The sequence below is a fragment of the Ovis aries genome, chromosome 22, assembly GCF_016772045.2.
Source record: "Ovis aries strain OAR_USU_Benz2616 breed Rambouillet chromosome 22, ARS-UI_Ramb_v3.0, whole genome shotgun sequence".
Classification (NCBI taxonomy): Eukaryota; Metazoa; Chordata; class Mammalia; order Artiodactyla; family Bovidae; genus Ovis; species Ovis aries.
The window spans coordinates 19487984-19513879 of record NC_056075.1 but is presented as its reverse complement, the minus strand read 5'-3'; the positions used below and the strand labels follow the sequence as shown (position 1 = coordinate 19513879).

The window sequence follows — 25896 nt, the reverse complement described above, 5'->3', positions numbered from 1 at the left end:
TGCATACAGGATGTGGGTTTAAAGAGGAGAATGAATACTCTTCCCTCTCTCTTTAGAGTTCCTTCAAAAACTACCCATATACTCTCAGGAGAAAATAAAAAAAACTCAGATTTACTAGTTAGTGTTTATTTGTTGAAGATATATTCTTTATATTTCACTGCGCTAGGCTCTGTAGAGGTCACAAGTAGCAATTTGATAGCATTCTTGTAAATGTGTAGGTACAGTTATTTACACTCTCAGTCCTTTACAAACGACTTATGTGGTCTCACATGCATTTTTAAAAATCTATTCTTAATGCTAAGAATAAGATCTAGCATTTACAGTTGATGAATTCATATTGTTGGATGAAAAATAAAATGAACAAATGGGATCTTATCACATGTACAAGTATTTCTATCTAGATGCCACTAGAGATAGGGATTCACATATATGTGATTATGTATTTGCTTATCATTTTGCCTCTTCATTCATTCAGTAAGCCTGGGGATAGAGAAAGACAAACTTGTTTGTACATAGAAATACTTGTTATTTGTTAGAACCTACTGTATTTGTGCTATTTCATTGGCGAGAACACTGACTTAGGAGGCGTCAGCCCAGAATTCATGTTACAATTCTACCACAGGTTAGCTAAAACTGTGTCTCAGAGTCTAAAGCAAAGCTAAACCTGTTCTCCTGATTTCACAGTGTGGCCAAATGAACAAAAAATAAGAAAGACAAGTAGCTTAGCCATGTGATATTCCAAAAGCATTTTCAGTTCCCTGGGTTACAATGTCCCAGTCTGAACAACAGCAACAAAATGGTTCTACTATATTTTTGTCAGATTTCCTTTTGGATTTATAAGTTTTGTCTCTGCAGTTTACTGTGTTTGTGTGTGTGTTGTATGTGATTCATTATTAGTAGGTATTTGTTAGTTTTATCAGAATAAAGTATAATTGTCAATGTGGAAAAAATCTGAAAATATTTTAATAATATTCATTCATAATGTAAGAATTAGCAGTGGTCTTTAGTATTAGAAAGGTCCCTGGTTTGGAGCTCCATATTATTTCAGATTTGGGGAATCATAACTATGCATGATTCGTCCCTAGTATGTAAACGGTGATTCTCAGAACCCTAGAATCTAATTTTATCCAGATCAGTTTCAGCTTAGACTGTTGAGTACCTATAGTGTTCCAGAAACTGTGATGGTTGTTTGGGGTACAAAGCTAAAACATGTCTATTCTTGATGAGCTCATACCATCTAGGGAAAGATAGAGAACTAAGTAATTATCATTAAGTGGGCCAGCAGAGGGTATGAGTAAGAGTTTTAAAATGTATTGATTTTAAATGTATCGATATGGTATTTTTCCCCCTTGCTTTTCAGATGGTTGAACACTTTAGGAATGCTGGCCAATCAGGGCATTGATGTTGTGATTCGGCACTCATTTTTTGACCATGGATACAATCACCTTGTGGACCAGAATTTTAACCCATTACCAGTAAGTGTAAGATCAAGATTCCCAACTCCTTTTCCATGTCCTTCAGTTATTTTGATTGTGCTCTGATCCCCACTGGGAGAATTTTTCTCCTTCTGCTACTCATTAATTTCACAAATTGGACAGAAGTATTTTTGACCCATTTTACAGACTTTTAGCTTTACCTCCCAGACATACCCCAATATATACTCACAGTGTATACATATGGGTTTATGTATATACACATTTATGCGTTTATATATATTTATATATTTACCACTATTATTTTAACAAACCTTGTGCAGTTGAGATTCCAAATCTACTTGTGGCCTGTTTGAACTCTGCTTAAGAGTGAATTTTTCCAGATTGTTTTCTTTTAATGCTAATAGGAGACATTAGTTAACGTCAGATGCAACATGTTGAAAGCAGATGGGAAAGTGTTGTCCAAGATCAGATATAGTAGAAACCCATCCCTTGGAGAGTGGCTTAAGTGCACTTACACTGGATGTTGATCCCTGCGTGATGAGGGGATTTGCCCAGGGTGTCACCTACTCTAGGAGAGCAGAGGAAAGCGGAGGCTAAAGAAGAATGGCAAGAGCAAAGAACTGGGTATGTCCAGTGGCTTTATTGACTCATCAAAGAAATCCCACTTAGCCCAGAAAAGCTGTGCTTATCAAAAATATTATGTGAGTTCTCCTGCTTACAGACATCTTGGTCATGATAAAAGGTGAGTCCTCTCATTAGCCCATAGAACGTCAGAGCTGGGGTTCCCCTTGGAGATGCTCCAGCTCCACCTCATGTAACAGAGAGACTGGTAGCCTGGGTTGGGGGAGGGGTGTATAGTGCCAGCCCTAGCGCGCCTGCTCCTATGTCCTGGCCCAGGATTCTTCCTACAGAATTACTGCTGCCCTGGGGTCCACAGTAAACAAACCGAGCTGGGACCCAGTGAGCGTTCCTGCCCTTTGCTTCCCTCTGCCCATTTCCACCTTCCGTGTTCAACTCACCACCCTCACCCCAGCCCTTAACCAGGAAGCCTCCAAGCCCAGAACAAAGAACAGCTTGGCACCCAACAGCACCATTTCTGTGTCTCAAAAGAATCCCTCTAGTTAATGTACTAAGCAATTATTATATCTCTGATTGTACACAACTCCAATTAAGTCACAAATACTAAAGCTGACTGGCGCAGTTGCTTTTATGCACAAGGCCAGGATACCTCTCTCTTTCAGCGAGTGGGGGACTGGGGTATGGGAGGACGAAGAGGAAGTTTTCAGTTTGGAACCATAGGGGGTTCTGTTTGTTCATCGTTTGTTTTGAGCTCATAAACTTGTGGTGATAAAACAAAATAATGATTAGAAAAACATCTATGAAATGTAAGCACTGAACAAATATAATGTCACATGAATGTAAATATTTATTGACCATCAGGCACTGGGGAGGAGACTAGTAGTAGATAACTGAATAAATAGTAAGAGGGGGTCAGTGAGGGCTTCTTTAGAGTGTATACAAGGAAGTCTTCTCTGAGAAGGTGACACTTAAGCCAAGAGTCCACCGACAAGAAGGAGCCAGACATGCAGATTTTTGCAGCAGGGCTTTCAGGCAGGGGAAGGGGCTAGTACAAAGATTCCAAGGCAGGAACAGAGTTGGCATGTTTGAGGAAATATAAGAGTGCTAGAGTGCTGGGGGCCTGGCAAGGAACAGGGGGACTGGTTGGACATGGGGCCAGCTTGGGTCAGATCACACAGGGCTTTAAAAGCTAAAGGGAGTTTGACTTTTATTGTAAGTAATATAAAAAGCCACTGGAGGGTTTTCTGCAGGGAAGTAACATGATCTAACTTATATTCTTAAAAGATCACCCTGGTATAATTAATGCATCAAATGTTAGTTATGTTTAAAAATGTGGGTGTTTGCATGAGTGCTAAGTTGCTTCAGTCATGTCCAACTCTTTGTGACCCTATGGACCATAGCCCACCAGGCTCTTCTGTCAATGGGAATGGGTTGCTATGCCCTCCTCCAGAAGATCTTCCTGACCCAGGAATCAAACCTGTGTCTCCTGCATCTCCCGAAATGCAGGCAGATTCTTTACCACTGAGCCACCAGGGAACCCCAAAATGTGGATAATACTTAAAAATTTATAGGGCACTTTCATATACAGCAGGCTTCCCTGAGAGCTCAGTTGGTAAAGAATCCACCTGCGGTGCAGGAGACTCCAGTTCGATCCCTGGGTCAGGAAGATCTGCTAGAGAAGGAATAGGCTACCCACTCCAGTGTTCTTGGGCTTCCCTTGTGGCTCAGCTGGTAAAGAATCTGCCTACAATGTGGGAGACCTGGGTTTGATCCCTGGGTTGAGAAGATCCCCTGGAGAAAGGAAAGGCTACCCACTCCAGTATTCTGGCCTGGAGAATTCCGTGGTCTGTATTCCATGGGGTTGCAAAGAGCCGTAAACAACTGAGTGACTTTCACTTTCACTTTACTTTCGTATAGAGCACATCAGTAATACTCCAAACATTCTTTCTTTCCCTCTGTTCATCTTTTTTCCTGTCTTTCCTTCCTTCCTTCCTTCATACATTCAAATCTCATTCACTCCCCTTGATCATGTACTATATACTGAATACCATTTCTGACAATGAGCCACGATGATGAACCAAAAAGACAAGGTCCTTGAATTCCTGGAGCTTATAGTCTAGTGAAGCATACTAAGAAGTGGAAAGTATATAAACACATAAATAAGATAACTGCTCTTGGACATAATTGCTCTAAAGTGAGCCAAGTGACATAAGTGTGCCTTTATTTTGCTGAAGAGACACTAGGGTTCTTTGAAGTTGTTTAGTGACTTATCCAAGGTCAGACAAGTAGTAAGAGCTGGAACTCAGAATTTTTCAGTTCAAAATGTTATTTACTTTTCAACATGCCACACTATTTCTAGCAGTACTCTCTTTGGTGTCTGAGATGTGGTCTGAGCCACTGTTTGTCTCAGAATTGGGTTTAGAGTTGGGAATAGGCATCTGGAGAGAAGAAAACGTATGGTCTTTGGGTGACTAGACAGTCTTGAGTTCCAGAGCTGGACAAACCTGGATTGCGTATCAAATCTCTCTGTACCTTTGCATGGCCAGCTGTAGGTTAAAGATGCAAGATCTCATGATTTTGTTCTCCCCAAATGAGAGATGATATAGGTGACTTTCTTTAAAAGCTTACCGTGAGACACCTTGATTGATAGGTGGTAACGGCACAGAGGTTCTTTGGAAGCTAAAACAAGTCCTATTGATTTAGCATAAAGGCTCAAGTGATCTGAGCAGCTGTATTTCTGGAAACACCAAGTTCTAATAAAGAAATTGTACGTAAAAGCACTTTAAAAGGTAGCAGGCTTTCTTTTTATCTTTCTTTGGGCTAATAAATTCTGCACCTTACAAGCAGAGAACTTGGCAGCTGGGAGAGTGTGTCCTAAGTCTCCTGGAAAGAATTTACTAGGCTAGACCAGGGCACCAGTCTGAAAGACCTTGCCAGCCGGCCCCTGGGATATGTAATGGAGACACCTAGAAGTCATACTGCTTGCCACTTCAGAGATTTGTGCAGTTGAGGTCCAAACACTGCTGATAAAAACTTTGGATTTTACATTGTGATTAAATCTTCAAGAGTGTTAGGAGTTTGTGTGTGTTAGTTGCTCAGTTGTGTCCAACTGTTTGTGACCTCACGAACTATAGCCCACCAGGCTTCTCTGTCCATGGAATTCTCCAGGCAAGAACACTGGAGTGGATTGCTATTCCCATCTCCAGAGTTAAGAGTTTAGGGCATTAGTAAGTTGTTTTTTGGTTGCCTCCCAGAAAAATCAGTATTTTCTATTCCAGTTCCTTCAAATTCAGCATTTCGGGAAAAGATCTTATTTGCAAATACTACTTTTTCCTGTTGTTGTTGTTATAGGGTCTTAGCCTAATGGCTTCCCAACTCATATACCATATTACTACTCCACTAACCCAGTCAGCTGAGTATGTAGGATTCCAAGCCAGTGGCAAAGCCAGTCCGATCTAAAGGAAGAGAGAATATTGATGGTAGCTCTTTAAAAACAAAACAAAACAAGTTATTTTGAGAAAAGATCATTTTCCACTACAGCCCATGTTCTTTCTGGCTGTTCCTCTAGAGAAGTGCCAGCTCTCCTCCTGTTATGAGATTTTCCTTCTCCTGGGAAGAGGAGAACATTTAGTCCAGCAGTGCTTCATCACTCGACTCCCACCCCTTTCCCCTGACCCCCTTGCTATTGGGAAAGAGGGAACGTGTGAGTCTCCACAGCCTGTCGACTAGTCATGGGCTCTCTTGGGAATAAGGGATGTTTGTGCAGAAGAGATCTGCACATTCAGTGGACATAGTCCAGACCCCACCAGCCGTGGGCATTTCTCCTAAGCGAGGGTTTTGGAATTTAGCTTGCTGTTTTGTTTAAGAGCTTGATTTACAGAGCTTTCAGGGAAAGGAATGGTGAATTACTAGTCAACATCTTCTTAACTCTCACACTGACCTAGCAGATATAATTCAATTCAAGAAAGCATTGACACTTGAGATGTGTCTGGCTCTAGGCTAGGTATTCTGGGGACATGCAGATAAATAAGATTCAGTTCCCTCATCTGTAGAACTAACAATCTGTGTGTTTGTACTTGAGGGATTATAATTTAGTCCTTTACTTAGAATGAAATAGAAAGCAATTCTCATCGGACAGCCTTTTCTGTCTGAGTATAGTGGTAGGGATATTTACATTTACTGACAACATTCTTTTTTGCTGACTATCCCTTATGAACAACAATAAACATTCACTTCAGCCCAGTACACACTTACTGAACCCTCGCTATGTATGTTGTTCTAGAATACAGTCAGTAGTCATGGATTAGTTTATAACTCGCTAATCTATGATGGGATTGAACCTATAGCTGTGGTTCCCACAGCAACATGGCTATTGGAAAGAAACTCTGCATCTTAATGTTATCTGCATAGCTCCATCAGGGATGAGAACCTTGCTGCTCTATCCTTGTTTCCCTTTGAAACATTAAGACACTGTTCTTTATGCACTACACAACCATGATGTGGACACAGGATCAGCTTAACCCTGTCCCTTCCCTGAGGAAGACCATCCAGTTATAGACCCGCATCCCGCTGATGCCTGTTGCACAACACTGCCTAATGAGGAGGCCTCAGGGGAAGCGGCAGGAAGGAGCCTAGTGCTCTGACAAGATTCGCAGGATCTGGTCCTAGCTCTGCCATCCGTTAGATGTGTATCTCTGGATTTTAGTTTTCTTCATCACTCAAATTGTAATCAAAATGTCTCCTCCATCTGCCTCCAAAAGACATTGTTATAATCCTTGTGAGAACTAGATATGACAATAGGATTCCAATTTCATATATACATATGCACACAGAAAACTACTGCAAGGGGCTACATCTACATGTCAAAGTGGTTTTATTTGGGCCGTGGGGTTTACATTTTCTTCTTTGTGGATTTTTATGAAAATTCCTGCAATCAGCATTATTGCTTTCATAACCTGAGCAAAATAAAGGCTATTTTAAAACGAAAAAATAGAGCAAAAGAATTAGGTGCCTTATTACACTTGTGCTGTAGGCTTGATACCGTGCTAGACACTGGAGAGTATCCCTGCCCTCAAGGAGCTTACGTGGATAGGATCAGTCAGCAGGGACAGTGGCTGAAGTGCTTTAGCAGGACAGGAGAATGATAGAAGCCTGCCTGGATAAAGGACAGGCATGGGGCATCAAGGAAGGCTTCCTGGAGGAGACAATGCCTGAGCTGGCTCTTGAAGGAGAGGAGCAAGTTAGCCCTAGGAAGAGAAGTTTGGGATCTGGGGAGAATCTTCCAGAGGCAATAATATGTACAAAGGGTCAGAGGCCTGAATTTTCCAGAGAGTCATGGTCAATGGTTTATGAAAAATTACTTAGGAAAGCTTTTCCCATCGGTGTCCATTGGCCATGCAGGGTGTGTAAAAATTAAGGAATTTTAAAGTTACAAATCTGGAGGTGGTGGGGCAAAGGTGTTAAAAAACCTTGCCAAACCGGCCTGTGACCTATTTCTTGGCGTAGCTTCGTTTCTCTTTCTTTTCGTTCCCGTGGGAGCCATCAGGAAGATGAAAGAAGCAGAGTACCTGTTTAGGGGTAGCTGTGATGTGAAACCCAATCCTCTCATCGGAGGCCCTGACAAAGACTTCTCCGTGTGCAACCTCCCTTTGTGGGAACCTGCGGCTGCTGAGAGAAGGGCACCCTCAGCTGCAGGATCAATCACTGGGACTTGGGCCGGTTCCATGGCAGTGGCTGCAGTCCCTGGGCTGCATGCCCAGTGGGCACGACTTGCTTCTTTCCTCTTCTGTGCCTCTGAACTCTGGCCTCTCAGACCAGAGCCTGCGCCTGCACCGTGTGACCCGGCACGCAGCTCTCTTTTGCCCCCGATACTTTAAGGAGAAGCCCATCTCATTTTTAACTACCCGTCCTCATCCGTTGCTTATTTATTAATCCAAATGGTATGAATGGGATGTCAGCAACCCATGTCAGCAGTTGAACAGCTCACCCTGGTAGAAGCTGCCCTAGGAAGAAGAAAGAGCTCTGCAATCTGGAGTCAAAAGATGCAGGCTTCAGGGCGTCACCAGGGTGTTCCAGATGCTTGAGTTTGCATTTCCTGCTTTGTAAGATGGGGCTAATGTGCTGAAGTCACGAAGTGGGAATATCTGAATGTAGTGCTTAAAAATATTGATTTTGGAAACAGACTGACCTGAGTTTCAGACCCAGATCTACCATTTACTACTGTGTCCCTGGGCTGATTACTTAGCCTCAACAATCATCCATATCCCTTCATAAAAGGGGGACAATAAATAATAGTATCTATCTCAGGGCACTGTTAGAAAGGGTTGAATGAACCAATGCATAAGTATCTTTCACCACCTAGAAAGTACTCAACAAATGTCAGCTGCTATTAATATTTTATAAAGTAATTTTGTAAAATGTAAAATTCTGTAAGTTGGTAATAATCATTAATAACTTGAATATAACTGTGGCAAGATAATATACAGTTGATTATTCATACAAATATCTGAAAATCAATCAAGTAACGATAGCCAAAGTATGAAAAGTAGATTTTGGGGGGTAAAAATTAAGTGATGAGAAAATTAGAACAGAAGAGGAAAGCTCTGATTCCTGTACTTGAAAGGAATTGATTGCAAATGGTTAAAAACAAACTAAAAATCACATTTTATTTTCCTCCAGAGAAGATGCTGCCAACCTTTCCCAATGAAGGCAATTAAGGCAGTAGCCTCACTGCAACACTAGCTCTAACACCTTCATCTGGTATTTATAAATGGCCCAATAAGCCCTGGAGACTGTGGTATGTCACATCAAAGCGCTCATGACAGCACATGATGTGAAGCACTGAGAAGCAACAATTGAAAATCTCACTCTGCCATCCACCATTTACATTCCTCCCAGATCGCAGTACTGAGGGATTACAGGTACAGCAAGTTGTGCCGCAACCTGAATAAATGAGGGAGAGGGAGAAGAAGCAATTCCAGCCCCACTGTGTTTGAGCTTCGCAACAGAGCGCACCAGCCCCAAAGCAACCTTCCGAAGATGCGGGAGCATGACCGGCCCTGGAAGTGAGAAAAGCTGCGCCTCACCCAGCTTCATCAGTTCACCTGAAATGCTGGAATGCCACCCCAAAGTAATCTGACTAGAAAGCAAGGAAAGGAGAGAGGGAAGAAGAAAAACAAAGATAGGAGAGGAAAAGTGGAATGTCTTCTGGTAGGTTGCAAATGTCTTTTGCCAGTGGCGTAACCTGACCAACGAGGTTTTTCATATTTGTAGACATCAAAGGCACAGTGGTGTCTGGTTATGACATTAGGAATAGGAATCTGATAGAAGTCACCATGAGAGCCAAACACAATACATTGGTTTTTCTAACTCAGTTAATGGGATTCATTTTTGTTTGTTTAAATAAAATCTGAAATGTTTAAAAATAGGAATAGAATATTGGTTTTAATTCTTATTTGAAGACACTACTCTATTTATGTATGTGTGTGTTAGTCGCTCAGTCATTTCCAACTCTTGGCAACCCCGCAAACTGTAACCCACCAGGCTCCTCTGGCCATGGAATTCTCCAGGCAAGAATACTGGAGTGGGTAGCCATTTCCTTCTCCAGGGGATCTTCCCAACCCAGAGTTCAAAGCCAGGTCTCCCACATTGCAGGCAGATTTTTCACCTGAGCCACCAGGGAAGCCAAAATCTTATCAGTCATTAGGTACCTTACTCACTAACTTTCAGCTATTACCAATCTGTTCATTTCATCTCTGATCTGGTTTTAAGCACTGAAAAGACTGAATAGAACATATCATTTTGACTGACTCTGAACTTGACTTGAGCAGACCTATCTTCTACTCCAAATTCACTGCTTTTATCTTAACCTCAAAATCTTGGCAGCTTTCCTTCATTAGAACAGTGACTCTTAAGCCTATGCTCATTATAGTAACGTGTGTGCATGCGCGAATGCATGCTCAGTCACGTCCGACTCTCTGCAACCCCATGGGCTATGGTCCGCCAGGCTCCTCTGTCCATGGGATTTCCCAGGCAAGAATACTGGAATGGGTTGCCATTTCCTCCACTAGGGGATCTTTCTGATCCAGGAATCAAACCCGCATCCCCGGTCTCCTGCATTGACAGGCGGATTCTTTACCACTGTGCCACGTGGGAAGCCCTATAGTAGGGCTTAAAAAAAAAAAAAAAAAAAACCTAAGCCACCCCCAGGGATTCTGGTTCAGTTGATCTATAGAGGAGGGCAGATATTTGTATTAAGCTCCCCCCTGATTCTAATATGCAGTGAGAATTGAGAGCCACTGAATTAGAGTGTGCCATTAACCCTGATTAAATTATAGAAATTATCCTTTCCTTTTCTTGTACTCTTGTGTACCCAACTTGCACTTCAACAATCAAAACAGCAAAACTACTTTTATAACTTTATTGATGTATTTGACTGTGCGGGGTCTTCCTTGCTGGGCAGGCTTTTCTCTAGTTGCAACGAGCAGGGGTACTCTCTAGTTGCAGTGCCCAGGCTTCTCATTGCAGTGGCTTCTCTCGCTGGAGAGCACAGGCTCTGGAGTGCTGGGGCTTCAGTAGTTGCAGCTCTAGAGCACAGGTGCAGTAGCTGTGGCACACAGGCTTAGTTGCCCCGTGGCATTAGGGATCTTCTCGGATCAGGGATCGAACCCATGTTTTCTGCATTGGCGGGTGGATTCTCTACCAGTGAGCCATGGGGGAAGCCTAAAATTTTAGCAGAATTTTTAATTCACTTGCCAAGTATTTATTGAATGTCTATTATGTGTCAGACAGTTTTCTAGTTTCTGAGGAGATAGAGGTAAAGGAGAAAGACAAGCTCCCTGCCCTCATTGGAGATTACAGTCTGGCAGGGAGACTAAAAATAAATGAGTAAACTAACACTAAAATAATTAATACAGTGTTCAGAATGGTGTGTAGGAAGCAGATAGGCTGTGAAGTTGAAGAATAATGAGGAGAGGATACCTCTTAAGAAAGTGTGACTGAGGAAGTGTGCACTGAGGAAGCAGCTGTTGGAGAAGCTGGTGGAAGAGCAGTGTTCTCGCAGAGTGAGCAGCACCTGCAAAGGCTGAGGAAGGGGGAGGCTCCATCACACCATGGCCAGGCAGCCAGCACACTGCTGGGCACAACTTATCTCAAGCTCCCCACACCTGATTCCCAACCCTACCTGCGTCATCACTACTTGGCAAACCACTTTGCTTCCTGTCTCTTCCTGTGAATAGTGGTATCCCATTGCCTGCCACTATGTCTAGGGTCCTCGACCTAGCCTGTTGCCTACTCCATTTCCCTGTCACCAACCTGGCCATTTTCATGTGCACCCTCTGCCACCTCTCAGCAGGATTTGAAATAAGAATAGCAGAATAACAATACTTGTGGAAGCTGGTGGTGAACATTTGGGAGTTTGTCATACAATTCCGCTTTTGTGTGTGTGTTTAAAAATTTTGATGATATTTTAAATGTCTTCATGCTAGGGTGTTGTGAAAAACAATAAAGTAAAGCACAGCTTTAATTGCTCTGGGACATAAAAAATAAAGTCAGACTCTTTCTTTCCATGTTTACAGTCTCTTTGGGATGACAAAACAGAGAGCCTTTGAGAGAAAGCTAATAGCTGATGCACTAAGGTCTGTCTTGCTCGCTCAGTATCTCCAGAGCCAGACCTCCACATGGGAGATATTACTGTTGGCTGGAAAGAAAGCGCTAGAGGGGAGAATCAGGGAAGGCTTGTACAACAAGATGTCATTAGTGGACATTTGTAAGATTAGTATCCAACAGATACATGTTTCAAGCAAAGCTTCTTGCCCATAGGGCACCCTCTGCTGAGACAGTGAGAAGGAAGGGGGTGCCTTCAAATGGATGGAAGACCAGGTGTTCCAGATCTGATCTCAGGTTCTGCCACCAGCTCATTCATCCCAGGGTGCTGGGCACTCTAGGTTCATTGCAAATGTGGGTGTTGAACTCGACCATCCGAGGTCCCCTTCAGCTCTGATGTTTTCTGATTCATTGTCAAGATTTCTATACCAAGATCTTCAGACTTACCTCCCAGCTGAACTGATACTAATAAAACCTTTTAAAATAAAGCTAAACCACACTGTTTTACTTTGAAATCATACAAGGAGTCAGTCCTCTTTTTTTTTTAGGCTCTTGTAACCCCATTATCACTTTTGTTATTAGAATTGTTTGGATACATCTCATTTCCTCTCTCTGACTGAAAGCTCCTTGAAAACATAGGCCATCTCTTATATCTTTAAATCTCCCACAATGCCCTGCTCATAGTCAGTCCTTACTGAATTCTAAAGATGCTAAGTGACTGGGGAATCTGGGGACTTCAGTGCACTGCTCAGTAATGGAAATATGGAAGCAGGCATTTGTTGTCAGATGTTACATGCACACTGTGTACAGGGAGATAGTCAGCTTGGTCCTTAAGAGTTTGGGCTCTGGAGCCAGATCTGGATGTTAATTCAATTCCACTGTCTACTTGCTATGTCCCATTGGGAAGATTCCTTCATCTTCCATCATCTGTATAATGAGATACCAATGGTTCATACATCTCAGGGTTCTTGTGAATGCGTAAGATAGTACCTGACAGTAAGTGTGTAAAAATGTGACCATCATTACCTATTCTAAATATATGAAAATGATTTCTTAGACATAAATTATAGAAATATTTTCTTAGGTCAGTCTCCTAAGGCAAAAGAAATAAAAATAAGCAAATGGGACTTAATAAAACTATTTGCCTTTCACTGTTGAGTTGTAAGTGTTCTGATAATACAGATCTCTTATTGGATATGTGATTTGCAAACATGTTCTCCAATTCTGTGTGTTAGCTTTTCGTTCTCTTGACCGTGTCTTTTAAGCACAGAAGTTTCTAATTCTGATAAAATCCAACTTATTTGTTTTCCTTTTTCTCATTTGTGCTTTTGGTGTCTGATCAAATTTTCATTCTGTGTTTTATTCTAAGGGTTTTATAGTTAGCTCTTACATATAGATCTCTGATCCATTTTGAGTTAATTTTTTTATATGATGTGAGATAGTGATTCAGTTTCATTCCTTTGCACATGGTTTTTCTCATTGAATTGTCTTGGGACCCTTGTTGAAAATTAGTTGACCATAAATGTAAGGGCTTTTTTTCCCTGTACTTTCAATTCTGTTCAATTAATCTAAATGTCTGTCTTTATGCCAGTACTGCACTATCTTGATTACTGCAGCTTTGTAGTAAATTTTGAAATTGAGAAGTCTGAGTTCCATAAAGAAAACATTTTTCAGTTTCAAAATTGTCTTAGCAACTACTTTCAGTTTTGAGCATTGTGTCAGGTGCTCACAGCTCAACCAAGTGAACTTGAGTGGTTCACCCAAAGCCCCACATTGGGTGGCAAGGTCATCATTACTGACATCACCTGTCTCGGCTTTAGGAAATCCTTGGCTCAGTAACCTCAGCCGCATTGTCTTTAGGTTGGAGTCACAGGGTTCACTGTCCCCATTGTCATGATAATATCCCTTTCCTCACATTCCTGGGGAGGGTGAATGAATGAACAATAGTCAAACTATAGTTTTGGTGGCTTATCTCAATCCTACCTCTCACTGCTCAGCTTCTAAATATGAATTTAACTTTTGTTTATTAATAGGCGGGACACTAAGGGACCCTTACTTCCCAACCTCACCCACTATTTGGGTGAGAGCATTCACCACCAGACCCTAGGAAAACTTCTTATATCCCTGAACCTAGTCTGCAAAGCCTTTGTCCCTCCTCTTACATAAAATCATGCCACTGTCTACATCCCATCCTTATCACTGTAGCTGTCAAGAACTGTGAAGGACCTGAGATTTTTACCTACTTGCAACCTACTATGTCCACTTTTGCTGCTTCACAAATGTAGGCAGAAAACACAAGACTCCCGGGTGAGCAGCAAGAGATTATATACTCATACACAGCAAACATCAAGAACATTAGTATATTTGCATTGATTCTCCTGGCCACTAGGCTCCACAGGGGCAATGCAATGGGCCCAAATGTATGTTCCCTATGCAGTGGGTTTGAGCTGAGGAATTCAGAACCAAGGACCAAGCATTTTTTGAACAAGCAGAAAATATTGTAGCAAGCAGTACATAAGCCAATCTTCCTCCACACCGAAGCATGTATGGTAGTTATATACTGTGGTCATGTTGACCCATTTTGTTGCTTGTGTGAGTAACTGCATAAACTGCTCTTTATTTGAATACAGATGAGCCTTATAGACTAGCACACTCACCAAGATCATGCAGGAAGAGTCAGAACTGGTGGCCACCAGTTGGTGGCCTCTCCCAACAGTCCACCCCTTGGCCCTGTATATTTTTGGATGAACTCCAAATTTATATCCCAGTGGGACACTCTGAGAGTCACTCTGGTTAATCTGACTGACAGAAGTCTGGGGCCAGATTTGTTCAATTTATCTCATATAATATGATGGTTAATTTTATGTGTTAGGTTGGTTTAGTCAAACATTATTTTAGATATTTCAGTGAAGGTATTTTTAGATGAGGTTAACATTTAAATCAGTAAACTTTAAATAAAGCAGATTATCCTCCATAATGTGGGTGGGCTGTATCCAATCAGTTGAAGGCCTTAATAGAAATAAAACTAACTTCTCCTGAGCAAGAATGAATTCTGCCAGCAGACTGCCTTCAGACTAACCACAGCATGACTCTTCCCTAGGTCTTCAGTCTGCTGGCCTATCCAACAGATTTTAGACTCGCCAGCTCCCATAGTCATGAATCAATTACTTAAAATCAATCTTTCAGATAGATAGACACAGAGGGAAAGATACACACATAACACCATAATGGTTATTGGTTCTGTTTCTCTAGAGAACTATTACACATATAGCATTTAACTAGTTACTACCAGAGGGACCTTTGTATTAGTAAAATACTGACAGTATTGTATTACAATTCACTCATTCATCTTTTTTCCTTTTCCTCTCTCAGAAAAGGGAGAAACATTTTGTTGAAAGAGATTGTGAAACTTTGGGTACAGAGACTTTGTTTTAGTAATCTCTCTGTTCCTCAAACATAGTACACACTCAATAGAGGCTTGTTGAGTGAGAGGGACTGGGTGTGTCAGTACATGACTGGCATTCTTCTATTGCCTACGGTTGCCTTCCTGAACATCTCCATCCAGCGAAAATGCCTAGCTATCTTTCAAGCTGCATATCACAGATAAAGTTTCACAAGTGAAAGTTTCTAAGTGAATGTTTTCTCTCTTGCTTCTAAATTTCATTAACATTTTATCTGTATTTCCTTTATGCATTTTGTAGGTATTACATTGTCTAGAAATATTCATAGTCATTTGAAATCTTGTCCTATTTCCCTCCCAGAATATAATTACTTGAGAGAAGTAATATACTGTATACTGGTATACTGATACTTAAATCTCCTCTAGCACCTAGTACACAATCGGTACCTAATAAACAGTCAAAAATTGTCTGCCAGTTTAGACTGTCTCAAACCAGAATAGGGAATCACTGTTGCAAATATGCTACTCATCCACATCTGGTGTTAAAGGTGTTTCTGATTATTAGTTAGCAGTTCAGTTTCCCTTTCGGAAACATGGCCCTTTCACTAATGATCAGTTTAACTACCACACATCTCTGTAATGACTGGTTGCTTTTAAAATGAGCCACTAACTAAATGTTTATAGAGATCATACATGTGAAAGACCTGTGAAGAGAATACTCAAAAGGTTCAGAGACTCAGTAGCACGGGTGTTGAATTTTTCTAGAAATCCTAGTTCATGTGTCTCGCTATCATCTTCATCTTCTAATCTACCATGAAATGAGAATCTGCTGTATGCCAAGAACTAGGTCATTTCATACCATGTTTTTTAATCTTTAAAACAACTGGAATTTTCTTTGTTACTTTTTAATTTTAGATTTATTTTTATCAAAGTAACATCGGTTTATAACATTTTATGTTTCATGTGTACTCCATTATATTTCTACTTCCGTATGCCATGCAGTGTGCTTGCCACCAGAGAACTAGAAATACTATCTTTCGTCTGCTATTGAGAAAATGGAGACCTAAGGACTTTAGGTAATTTACCAGAGGTCACTCAAAGCTGACCTAATCTTCATTGTATCTTCCAGTATTGGAGACATAGTCATGTCACCTTCTTCAAAAACCTTTGTTAGATTCCTATTGCTCTCCGCCCTCAAGGATTCTTGTGATCTGGACTTGCCCTCAGTTTCTAGTCCTATTTTTGAACCAGTTACTCCCAGATTAATATCCCCAGTAGGAATCCCTCACTCTGGTTCTCCAGTAGTACCATAATCATGTTGTATCTGGTTCTTCAATACTGTCTATCATAGTTGTAAATATAGGTCAGTCTCTCCTTTTAAACAATTAACAAATTTAAGGCAGAGAATATTATGACTTATTGTGCTTACCACATAATAATGCATAAGGAAAGATCTTTAAACTGGCTGAATTAAATTGAAATGAGGTTGAATTTTGGATGACTAAGCCATTAGAACCCACACCCCATTTTGAGGAACAATTGCAACCGCTGCCTAAAGGGAACTGACTATAAATTCTCTAATCATTCACTATACTGTAAGATGCCAACCATTCAGGCAGTTGTGTATCAACTACAATATGGGCAGAATGGATCTGATATATTTAGGACTACTTTCTTTTGCTAGCTCTGAAAAGAATGGATGCCATGGTGCCATATTAACTCAACTAAGACTTAGGAGGGGATTTGGAGGGTGAGAGAGAGATAGCTTGCCAAATGAAATGTCTTAGAAACACCAATTTAATGACTTACATATAAATTAATCATAAACATGTGGATTAAATTTCCCCAGAAAAGGCATGTTTTGGCTCTCTGTGGACCACAAATGATTGAAAAATGATTGGAGATATTTCCTGAGCCCAAAAATGAAGAGAGCGCAGGTCTATTATACTTTTTAACTATGAATATTAGTGCAATAGATAAATTATCCAGGGGGTCTGGGGAAGCTAGAAATATGCACAGGAAATAAGAAAATGAAATTCAGCTTGAAAGTATGCTCCAGGTACATCTGGGGCAAAATAATCAGAAACAGAGAGATTTTGTTTGAGGGAGAACCCAATAAAGTTATAGAGACTATCAGACATTCAGGATAATTTCTACTTGGCATGACCCATGTGATAGAAAGTAGGTCATTCTTATTCCTGAACATGTAAGACAGAAGGCCCTGGACTATGGTATATGAAACAGCGCTCATTGCCCACAGAATGTAGATAAGCCTTTGCTTTTGGTTACATCAGGATTTACCTGGAAGAAGAAAGATTTGGCTAAAATTGGACTAACTTTCACGAATAACTCAAGGAAACAAATGACCAAAATCAAAATTAATCCTTTGAGCACAGAGTCCAGAGGCAAGATAGAGTCTGAGATCCAAAACAAGAGAAACTGAAGCTCAAGTTCAAGTGAGATATCTTCATGAGGAAAAGACATAATCTTTTTTGATGCCATAAACACTTTATGGACCATCAACAGGAGACCTTCCTAGAAGTGTTTATCCTTATCATTTGAAAACACTTTTGGAGAGAGTAGATATCTAAATAGGTCAAACTAAAGTCCAGTCATTATAGGCAAGTTCTGACCTTGGAAACTGGGCCGTGCAGTGTTATATAGGTACATTGAAGTGAAAACCAAATGCTCTAATGACAAGGAAATACAAAGAGGTTTTGTTCAAGTCTGGAAAAGAGAATTGAACAATCTGTTGCTTTCCAGGAGGCAGGATATCTTGATCTTATAAAAGTCTCTGATCAATGATAATTATAATCTACATTTGTACCATGCGTTGCTATTTACCTGGTGTTTCTTATACATTGTCCCATAATCTTCTCAATAACCACCAGACAATATGACTATCTCATTTTTACTGATAAGAAACTGAAGCACAGAAATGACAATTTGCTAGCTACAGGCAGTGTCAGGGACTGACGGCTGGTTCTTCTCAGCCTTAATTCAGTATTCTTTTTGTACCTAGGTAATTCCTTACTGTATCAGTATAACTCTGTATGGAAGATTACTATAGCTTGTTGAAAGTTTCTTTACATAGTTTAAATTTCTTGGTGGAATTGACTGGATAGTCTAAGTGTTTTACTGTACTAACTCATGTAATACTCTAATACTTTGAGGTAGTCCTTATTATTACCCTTATTTTAAAGATAGAGAAACAGGTGCTGAGAAATTAAGCAACTTGTCCACTGTTTAGTAAGTGGAGCAGCTGAAATTCAAATCTAGACAATCTGACACAAGGACTTACTCTCCTACCATTCTCATTTTCCCCAGTGAAGAGAAATCCATAACAAAATGAAGTTGGCATCTGATTCTGGGTATATCAATCCTGAAGTACAGATTTCAATTAACTGCATGGTTCTGTACTGGAGAAAAGCTAATGTGATGTGTCTATCAGCAGATGACATTGTGACCCCAGCCAGACATGTAACTCTAGTCTCAGCTACTATTGTAACTGCTAAATCCTAGCAGAGAGAGAATTCCACAGTATAACAATAAGGAGTGACATTTAAGTAGTACAATATTTAAATAATATGACCCTGGAGATATAATCAGAGATTCCCATTGGCAGGATGGTGCTTTTTCCTTCTTGGTGGGGAGCAATGGAGTTCCCTTTTGTGATTAGGAGAAAAGGGGACAGGCTTTGGGGTTTGATGTTGAGATGCACAAATGCCCTTGCCTTACTCTCTTATTTCTCTTTTCTTGTCCTATTGAGAAGTAGTGACCAGGGGACTTGAACCCAATGGCTGACCCACTAATTCAGCTCCTCTTTGTTTAAATATGCCAGCTTAATGGAGACAAGGCAAGGAAAATCATGAACATCTGGATAGCTGACTCACAGCTGCCAGGAGGCATTTTCCTAACAGGCTGACTAAAGTCTGCAGTAATTCTATAAGGGGTTTAAGTAAAAGATGAGGATTCAAAGGGAATGAGAAGACCCATTCCAATCAAGGCTGAGAATAAAAGTGTAGTATTATCAAGCAGTGACGTGCAGCAGTGTGGAATGAGTGTGAAGGGAATATAGACAACTTGCAACAGCTTGTAGGCAGACTTATCTGGATGACTCCAAGTCATATGTGGGTTGAAAGTCTTGAGGAAAGTAGGTGAAAGAAGGGCACTTACAGCTGATATGCCGACTGTCTTCTGACATCAGAAAGACTGTCCTGTAGGAGAGTTTAGATTTCTTCTATAAGGCATAGATTTCCTGCAGTGCACAGAACTGCATCCCTGTGTGGAAACTCCCAGCTAGGATTTCAACTCCTGCCAGAAGTGATGAACCAGGAACTGAAGCCCAAGTCTGACCCCAGAGCACTTCACCTTTACTCTTACTTAATTTTTATTTTATCTTAGAGCAAAGAGTCAGACACCCTAGGCAGCTAAACAACAACAACAATGGTTGATTTACAATGCTGTGTTTGTTACAAGTGTACAGGAAAGTGATTCAGTTATACATACACATGTATCTATCCTTTTTCAGATTCTTTTCCCATTTAGTCTATTATAGGATACTGAGTAGCATTCCCTGTGCTATACATCCTTGTTGATTATTTTATATACAGTAGTGTCTATATGTTAATCCCAAACTCTTTCCTGGCCTGAGAACTAGGGGATGAACATGGGGTCTCTTTTCTGTGACCTAAGCAACTTCCTAACACAGGTCTCTTTGCCACCAAACCTTCCCTATCATTTTCTCAGTCCTCTCTACAGTAAGAGCTCCCATGAAACTTTTTATATTCAGACTTCTGAATTTTGCTACGTTAAGACTAGTTTTAAAATTTTAGGGGAGAAAGAAATTAACAGAATCTGTTTTCCAAAACTTTGCCTCATGAAGCTTTCTTAGGCTAATTTGAAACTGGAGCTGAGCACCGCCCCTGTTGTTTTAAGTGGTTTTTGAACTTCTAAAGAACCGTGAATGTCTTTGATTCAATATATAAAGAGCTGAATCAATATATAAAGATTTATAGGGAATAAAAGCTTAAATTGGTTATACAGAATGAAAACTAAATTGGTTATTTTATGTATTCTTTGTTTCAAGAAATATTTTATAATAAAAATTTTAAATACATTGGTTTAATCTTAAAATATCATTCTCATTATACTTTACTGCCTTCTGTAGTAAAGAAAATCAACCCAACAGCCTGTTAACATGTCTTTTTCCAAAGTGCCAGGACAGAAAATGTTCCAAAGGAGTTTTCTGACTTAGGGAAGCCAGGCAGAAGTTTTCAATAGGGCTTTAGCAAGAGGGGTTAGCTGAAGTTCAGCTAGTTTCGGGAACAGTTGGATCAAGACAGTTCTCAGAAGAGCAGAGAATTGCACTTGTGAGTTAGCAGCCATTGTTTGGGCAATTTGAATTTTATTAAGAGTAGAGAGGAACAGCTGGTGGAAGACAAGGACATGCTGGGGCCATAGTGGAAAATCCTCTGGACTTAAGTGTCTGTTAATTTACCAAATGGACAAATATACCAATTGTCTGTTCAGCATATAAAAAGCTGTTTTCTAATGATGTTACCCTAGCCTACTGTGAGTCCTCTGTCTTTCCATAACCAAATTTGCAAGCTTTTTTTCAAATAATGGTATGGTTCAAGAAGCTTTGAACACAGTAGGTTTTCAATCAATGTCTGCTTTTTTAAAAAGTTAATTAATATTTTTAATTGAAAGATAATTGTTTTACACAATTTTGTTTTCTGTGAAACCTCAACATGAATCAGCCATAGGTATACATATATCCCCTCCCTTTTCAATGTCTGCTTTGTCTAAGAAAAGGCCCTACCTTTGAAGAACTCACCAAACAACAAATGAGACAGGTATAAGCAAATTATTCTATCAAAATGAAAGAATATTCAGAGTTTTGTGATTTCAAGAAAGAAATTGGCATGTTTGCCAAGGGAATGACATTTGATTTATACCTTAAAGGATGATAATGGTGATGATAAAGACAATAATATTAATATAAACTCCTGTTCACTCAGACCAATCATGTCCTAATCATTCTATGTACACATGATCTCAAATCTTCAAAATATTCCTCTCTCTTCATCCATTTTGACCGCTATAACAAAAATCCCGTAAACTGGCTAGCTTATGAACAATATAAGTTAATTTTTCACAGTTCTGGAGGGTCAGAAGTACAAGATCAAGGTACCAACTCATTCCATATCTGGTGAGGCCTGCTTTCTGGTTCATAGATGGCTGCATTTTCTCTGTGTCATCTCATAGAGGAAGAGGAAAGGGATATCCCAAGGGTCTCTTTTATAAGGACCCTGATCCCAATCAAATTGCTGCACTCAATATTCCAGCAAATTTGGAAACTCAGCAGTGGCCACAAGACTGGAAAAGGTCAGTTTTCTTCCCAATTCCAAAGAAAGGCAATGTCAAAGAATGTTCAAGCTACCACACAATTGCATTCATTTCACACACTAACAAAGCAATGCTCAAAATTCTCCAAGCTAGGCTTCAAGCGCATGTGAACCAAGAACTTTCAGATGTTCAAGCTGGATTTAGAAAAGGCAGAGGAGCCAGAGATCAAATTGTCAACATTTGCTGGATCATAGAAAAAGCAAAAGAATTTCAGAAAAACATCTACTTCTGATTTATTGACTACACCAAAGCCTTTGACTGTGTAGATCACAACAAACTGGAAAATTCTTACAGAGATGGAAATACCAGACCACCTTACCTGCCTCCTGAGAAATCTATATTTAGATCAAGAAGCAACAGTTAGAACCAGACATGGAACGATGGACTGGTTCCAAATTGGGAAAGAAGTACATCAAGGCTGTATATTTTCACTCTGTTTATTTAACTTCTATACAGAGTACATGATATAAAATGCTGGGCTGAATGAAGCACAAGCTGGAATCAAGATTACAGGGAGAAATATCAATAACCTCAGATATGCAGATGAGGCAGAAAGTGAAGAACTAAAGAACCTCTTGATGAAAGTGAAAGAGGAGAGTGAAAAAGCTGGCTTAAAACTCAGCACTCAAACAATGAAAATCATGGCATCTGGTCCCATCACTTCATGGAAAATAGATGGGGAAACAATGGAAACAGTGACCGACTTTATTTTCTTGGCCTCCAAATTCACTGCAGATGGTGACTGCAGCCATGAAATTAAAAGACACTTGCTCCTTGGAAGAAAAGCTATGACCAACGGAGACAGCATATTAAAAAGCAGAGACATTACTTTGCCAACAAAAGTCCATCTAGTCAAAGCTATGGTTTTTCCAGTAGTCGTGAATGGATGTGAGAGTGGGACCATAAAGAAAGCTGAGTGCTGAAGAATTGATGCTTTTGAACTGTGGTGTTGGAGAAGACTCTTGAGAGTCCCTTGGACTGCAAGGAGACCAAATCAGTCAATCCTAAAGGAAATTAGTCCTGAATATTCATTGGAAGGACTGATGCTGAAGCTGAAACTCCAATCCTTTGGCCACCTGATGCGAAGAACTGACTCATTTGAAAAGACCCTGATTCTGGGAAAGATTGAAGGCAAGAGGAGAAGGGGATGAATAGAGGATGAAATGGTTGGATGGCATCAGAGACTCAATGGACATGAGTTTGAGCAAGCTCCTGGAGTTGGTGATGGACAGGGAAGCTTGGTGTGCTGCTGTCCATGGGGTCACAAAGAGTCAAGATGACTGAGCAACTGAACTGAACTGAACGGACCCCAATCACGAGGGTGGAACCTCCCAAAGGCCCCACCTCCAAATACCGTCACATTTGGGGATTAGGATTTCAACACATGAATTTTGAGGTGAGGAGCTCTTTCAGTCTATAGGCCCCAACTGAGATAGATCTTATATACAGTACTTAAGAAGAAGTAAAAAGTGCAGCTCACAGAGGTTAAGTGTTTTGCCTAAAGCTAAATATATTAATGACAGTGCTCAGATTCTAGCCCAGAACAATCTGGCTCCAAAGCCTACCATTGTTCTCAATGTACCAGTGTTTGCAAAGTGGGGGACAGACGTTCTGTGAACAAGCTTAAGAGAAACAAGGCATAGAATTACATAACACTGAATTCCATAGTGGGGGGAATTATTCCCATTTAGTTGTTCTGTTAACATCTGGGAGGAAGTTTCAGTTTGATGGACTATGTCCTTATAGCTCTTTATTCCTGCCAACCTCTCATTTTACAAAGAGCCTCGGGCTCAGAACATTTGGTAACTTTCTGGCTAGTATTTAATAATGTGTTTTTTCAGAGTACTTATTTTTTTGGTTACCTTCTAATTATAGAAAATGATGCTTTTAAAAAATTTACATAACAATGTGAAGTTTCTAACTTATACACTTAAATAAGAAGTGAGTAGTTTTTAAAATATTCAGAAATTGCTAGTGGAGATGGATGTTGTAATTGTGATAGTGGCCCATGTGAATGACATTGGGGACACTGAGGTACTGCACCTTACTCAATGAGACTTTATTAGATAAGCAGTTATTGTGGGAAATGGCTGCTAATGGTAAAGGGAAAAGAGCACCCCAAGAAGAGATAATGACTCTTAAAATGAGAAGCATATTAAGATATGATGTATTTGTAAATGGTGAACAGTTTTGGAAGCTAAAATATATATGGTGCAGGTTGAGGCATGAAACTGGCAATGTTACTGTTGCATAATAATTTCACAATAGAAATGTGATTGGTATTAAATACCATCTTTGTCTTTCTGGCTTTCTATTGTGAAATTTCCTTTCCTTTTTTGTAAGAAGGTGCCATAACTTTGATTAAAAACTTGAAAAGCTTCATTCTGTATAAGCAGGTAAGAGGTGAAGATGAAAGGAATCAAAATATACCATCCCAATATATACCACGTTAGCAAAAGGATTGTTTTAGGCTATAGGCAGTTGGAAAGCAGCGAATGCAGGAAGTACTATCTGCCTCCCTTTATTGGCCTATTATGAAGGTCTTCCCCCTTCCATCTCCCATACCAGAAGGAAGAAAAGCAGTGATTATCACTGAAAACAGAACATCAGCACAAATAAACCTTACTAAAATAACCATTATCTTCTGTTATATATAGTTCCCCTATATATTTACCTCCCCACAGTCTACCACTCCTAGAAGCCCAATATATTTTCCTTAGTCTTACCCCTTCTCTATAAATCCAGCACTTTTTGCTAAAATAGTATATAACCTCTGAGACTAACTGCTTCATTTCTATGAAGACCTCTATCACATGTAAAAATTAAAATATTAACACTAAATAAAATCTATATGCCTTTTCTCCTATTAATCTAGCATTTGTAGTCTAATTCACAGGCCCCAGATGCAGAACCTAACAAGGTAGAGGAAAAAAAATTTTTTTCCTCTTATATAAAGCCCTTTTAAGCAAATAAGCCATATCACAAACTTCTCAGAAAGGAATGTTGGGGAATAATTGGCTGTTTTTAGTTTGAAAAATATGCCCCCAAAGTGAGATATACCTGTCTCCTCTAAGAAATGTGTTTTAGGACAATTCATGATATTTTCCAATCCTCTACCTCCAGTTGCTTCAGGTAAAATAATAGTAAAAGAAGTACATGGTAACTTATACACAAGGTAGGTTATATTCATTTCCAACTAATAATAAATAAGTTAATTTTCTGAGAAAGGCCAAAAACAAGTTGTTTGGTCACAGTTAAATATTCTTATGTAGAGAGCCAAGACTGAGAGACCATTAGGCTCGCTGGAGTATACAGCCCTCTTTCTCTTTGTTTCTTCATGGTTCTGTGACTTGTACAGAGGAAAAGAAGTACCTTTGAGAGAGAGGAGATGGGAAAGAGAATTGAAGCTTTCTTATGATTTTAATTCAAACACCTTAGGTGAGGTAAATATTATTATTATTTTATTTTATTTATCCTTTCAAAGAACCAGCTTTTTTCTTTGTAGATTTTTGCTATGGTCTCTTTTGTTTCTTTTGCATTTATTTCTGCCCTAATTTTTAAGATTTCTTTCCTTCTACTAACCCTGGGGTTCTCCATTTCTTTCTTTTCTAGTTGCTTTAGGTGTAGAGTTAGGTTATTTATTTGACTTTTTCTTATTTCTTGAGGTATGCCTGTATTGCTATGAACTTCCTCCTTAGCACTGATTTTACAGGGTCCCACAGGTTTTGGGTTGTTGTGTTTTCATTTTCATTCATTTCTATGCATATTTTGATTTCTTTTTGATTTCTTCTGTGATTTGTTGGTTATTCAGAAGTGTATTGTTCAGCCTCCATATGCTGGAATTTTTAATAGTTTTTTCTCCTGTAATTGAGATCTTATCTTACTGCATTATGGTCAGAAAAGATGCTTGGAATGATTTCAATTTTTTTGAATTTACCAAGGCTAGATTTATGGCCCAGGATGTGATCTATCCTGGAGAAGGTTCCATGTGCACTTGAGAAAAAGGTGAAATTCATTGTTTTGGGGTGAAATGCCCTATAGATATCAATTAGGTCTAATTGGTCTATTGTATCATTTAAAGTTTGTGTTTCTTTGTTAATTTTCTGTTTAGTTGATCTATCCATAGGTGTGAGTGAGGTATTAAAGTCTCCCACTATTATTGTGTTGTTGTTAATTTCCCCTTTCATACTTGTTAACATTTGTCTTACATATTGCGGTGCTTCTATGTTGGGTGCATATATATTTATAATTGTTATAACTTCTTCTTGGATTGATCTTTTGATCATTATGTAGTATCCTTCTTTATCTCTTTTCACAGCCTTTGTTTTAAAGTCTATTTTATCTGATATGAGTATTGCTACTCCTGCTTTCTTCTGGTCTCTAATTGCATGGAATATCTTTTCCAGCCCTTCACTTTCAGTCTGTATGTGTCCCTTGTTTTGAGGTGGCATGACATGATCCTTTACA

At 39.7% G+C, this 25896-nt stretch overlaps 1 protein-coding gene across 1 annotated transcript in view; it reads left to right on the top strand.

Annotated features, from left to right (window-relative positions):
* The window catches only part of HPSE2 (heparanase 2 (inactive)), a 695926-nt gene that overhangs the window by 543920 nt on the left and 126110 nt on the right, over positions 1-25896 (top strand). Inside the window, exon 9 of the mRNA XM_042238951.1 lies at positions 1361-1475. Within this exon, the coding sequence (XP_042094885.1) occupies positions 1361-1475 (115 nt within the window). The remainder of the gene's footprint in view (positions 1-1360; positions 1476-25896) is intronic.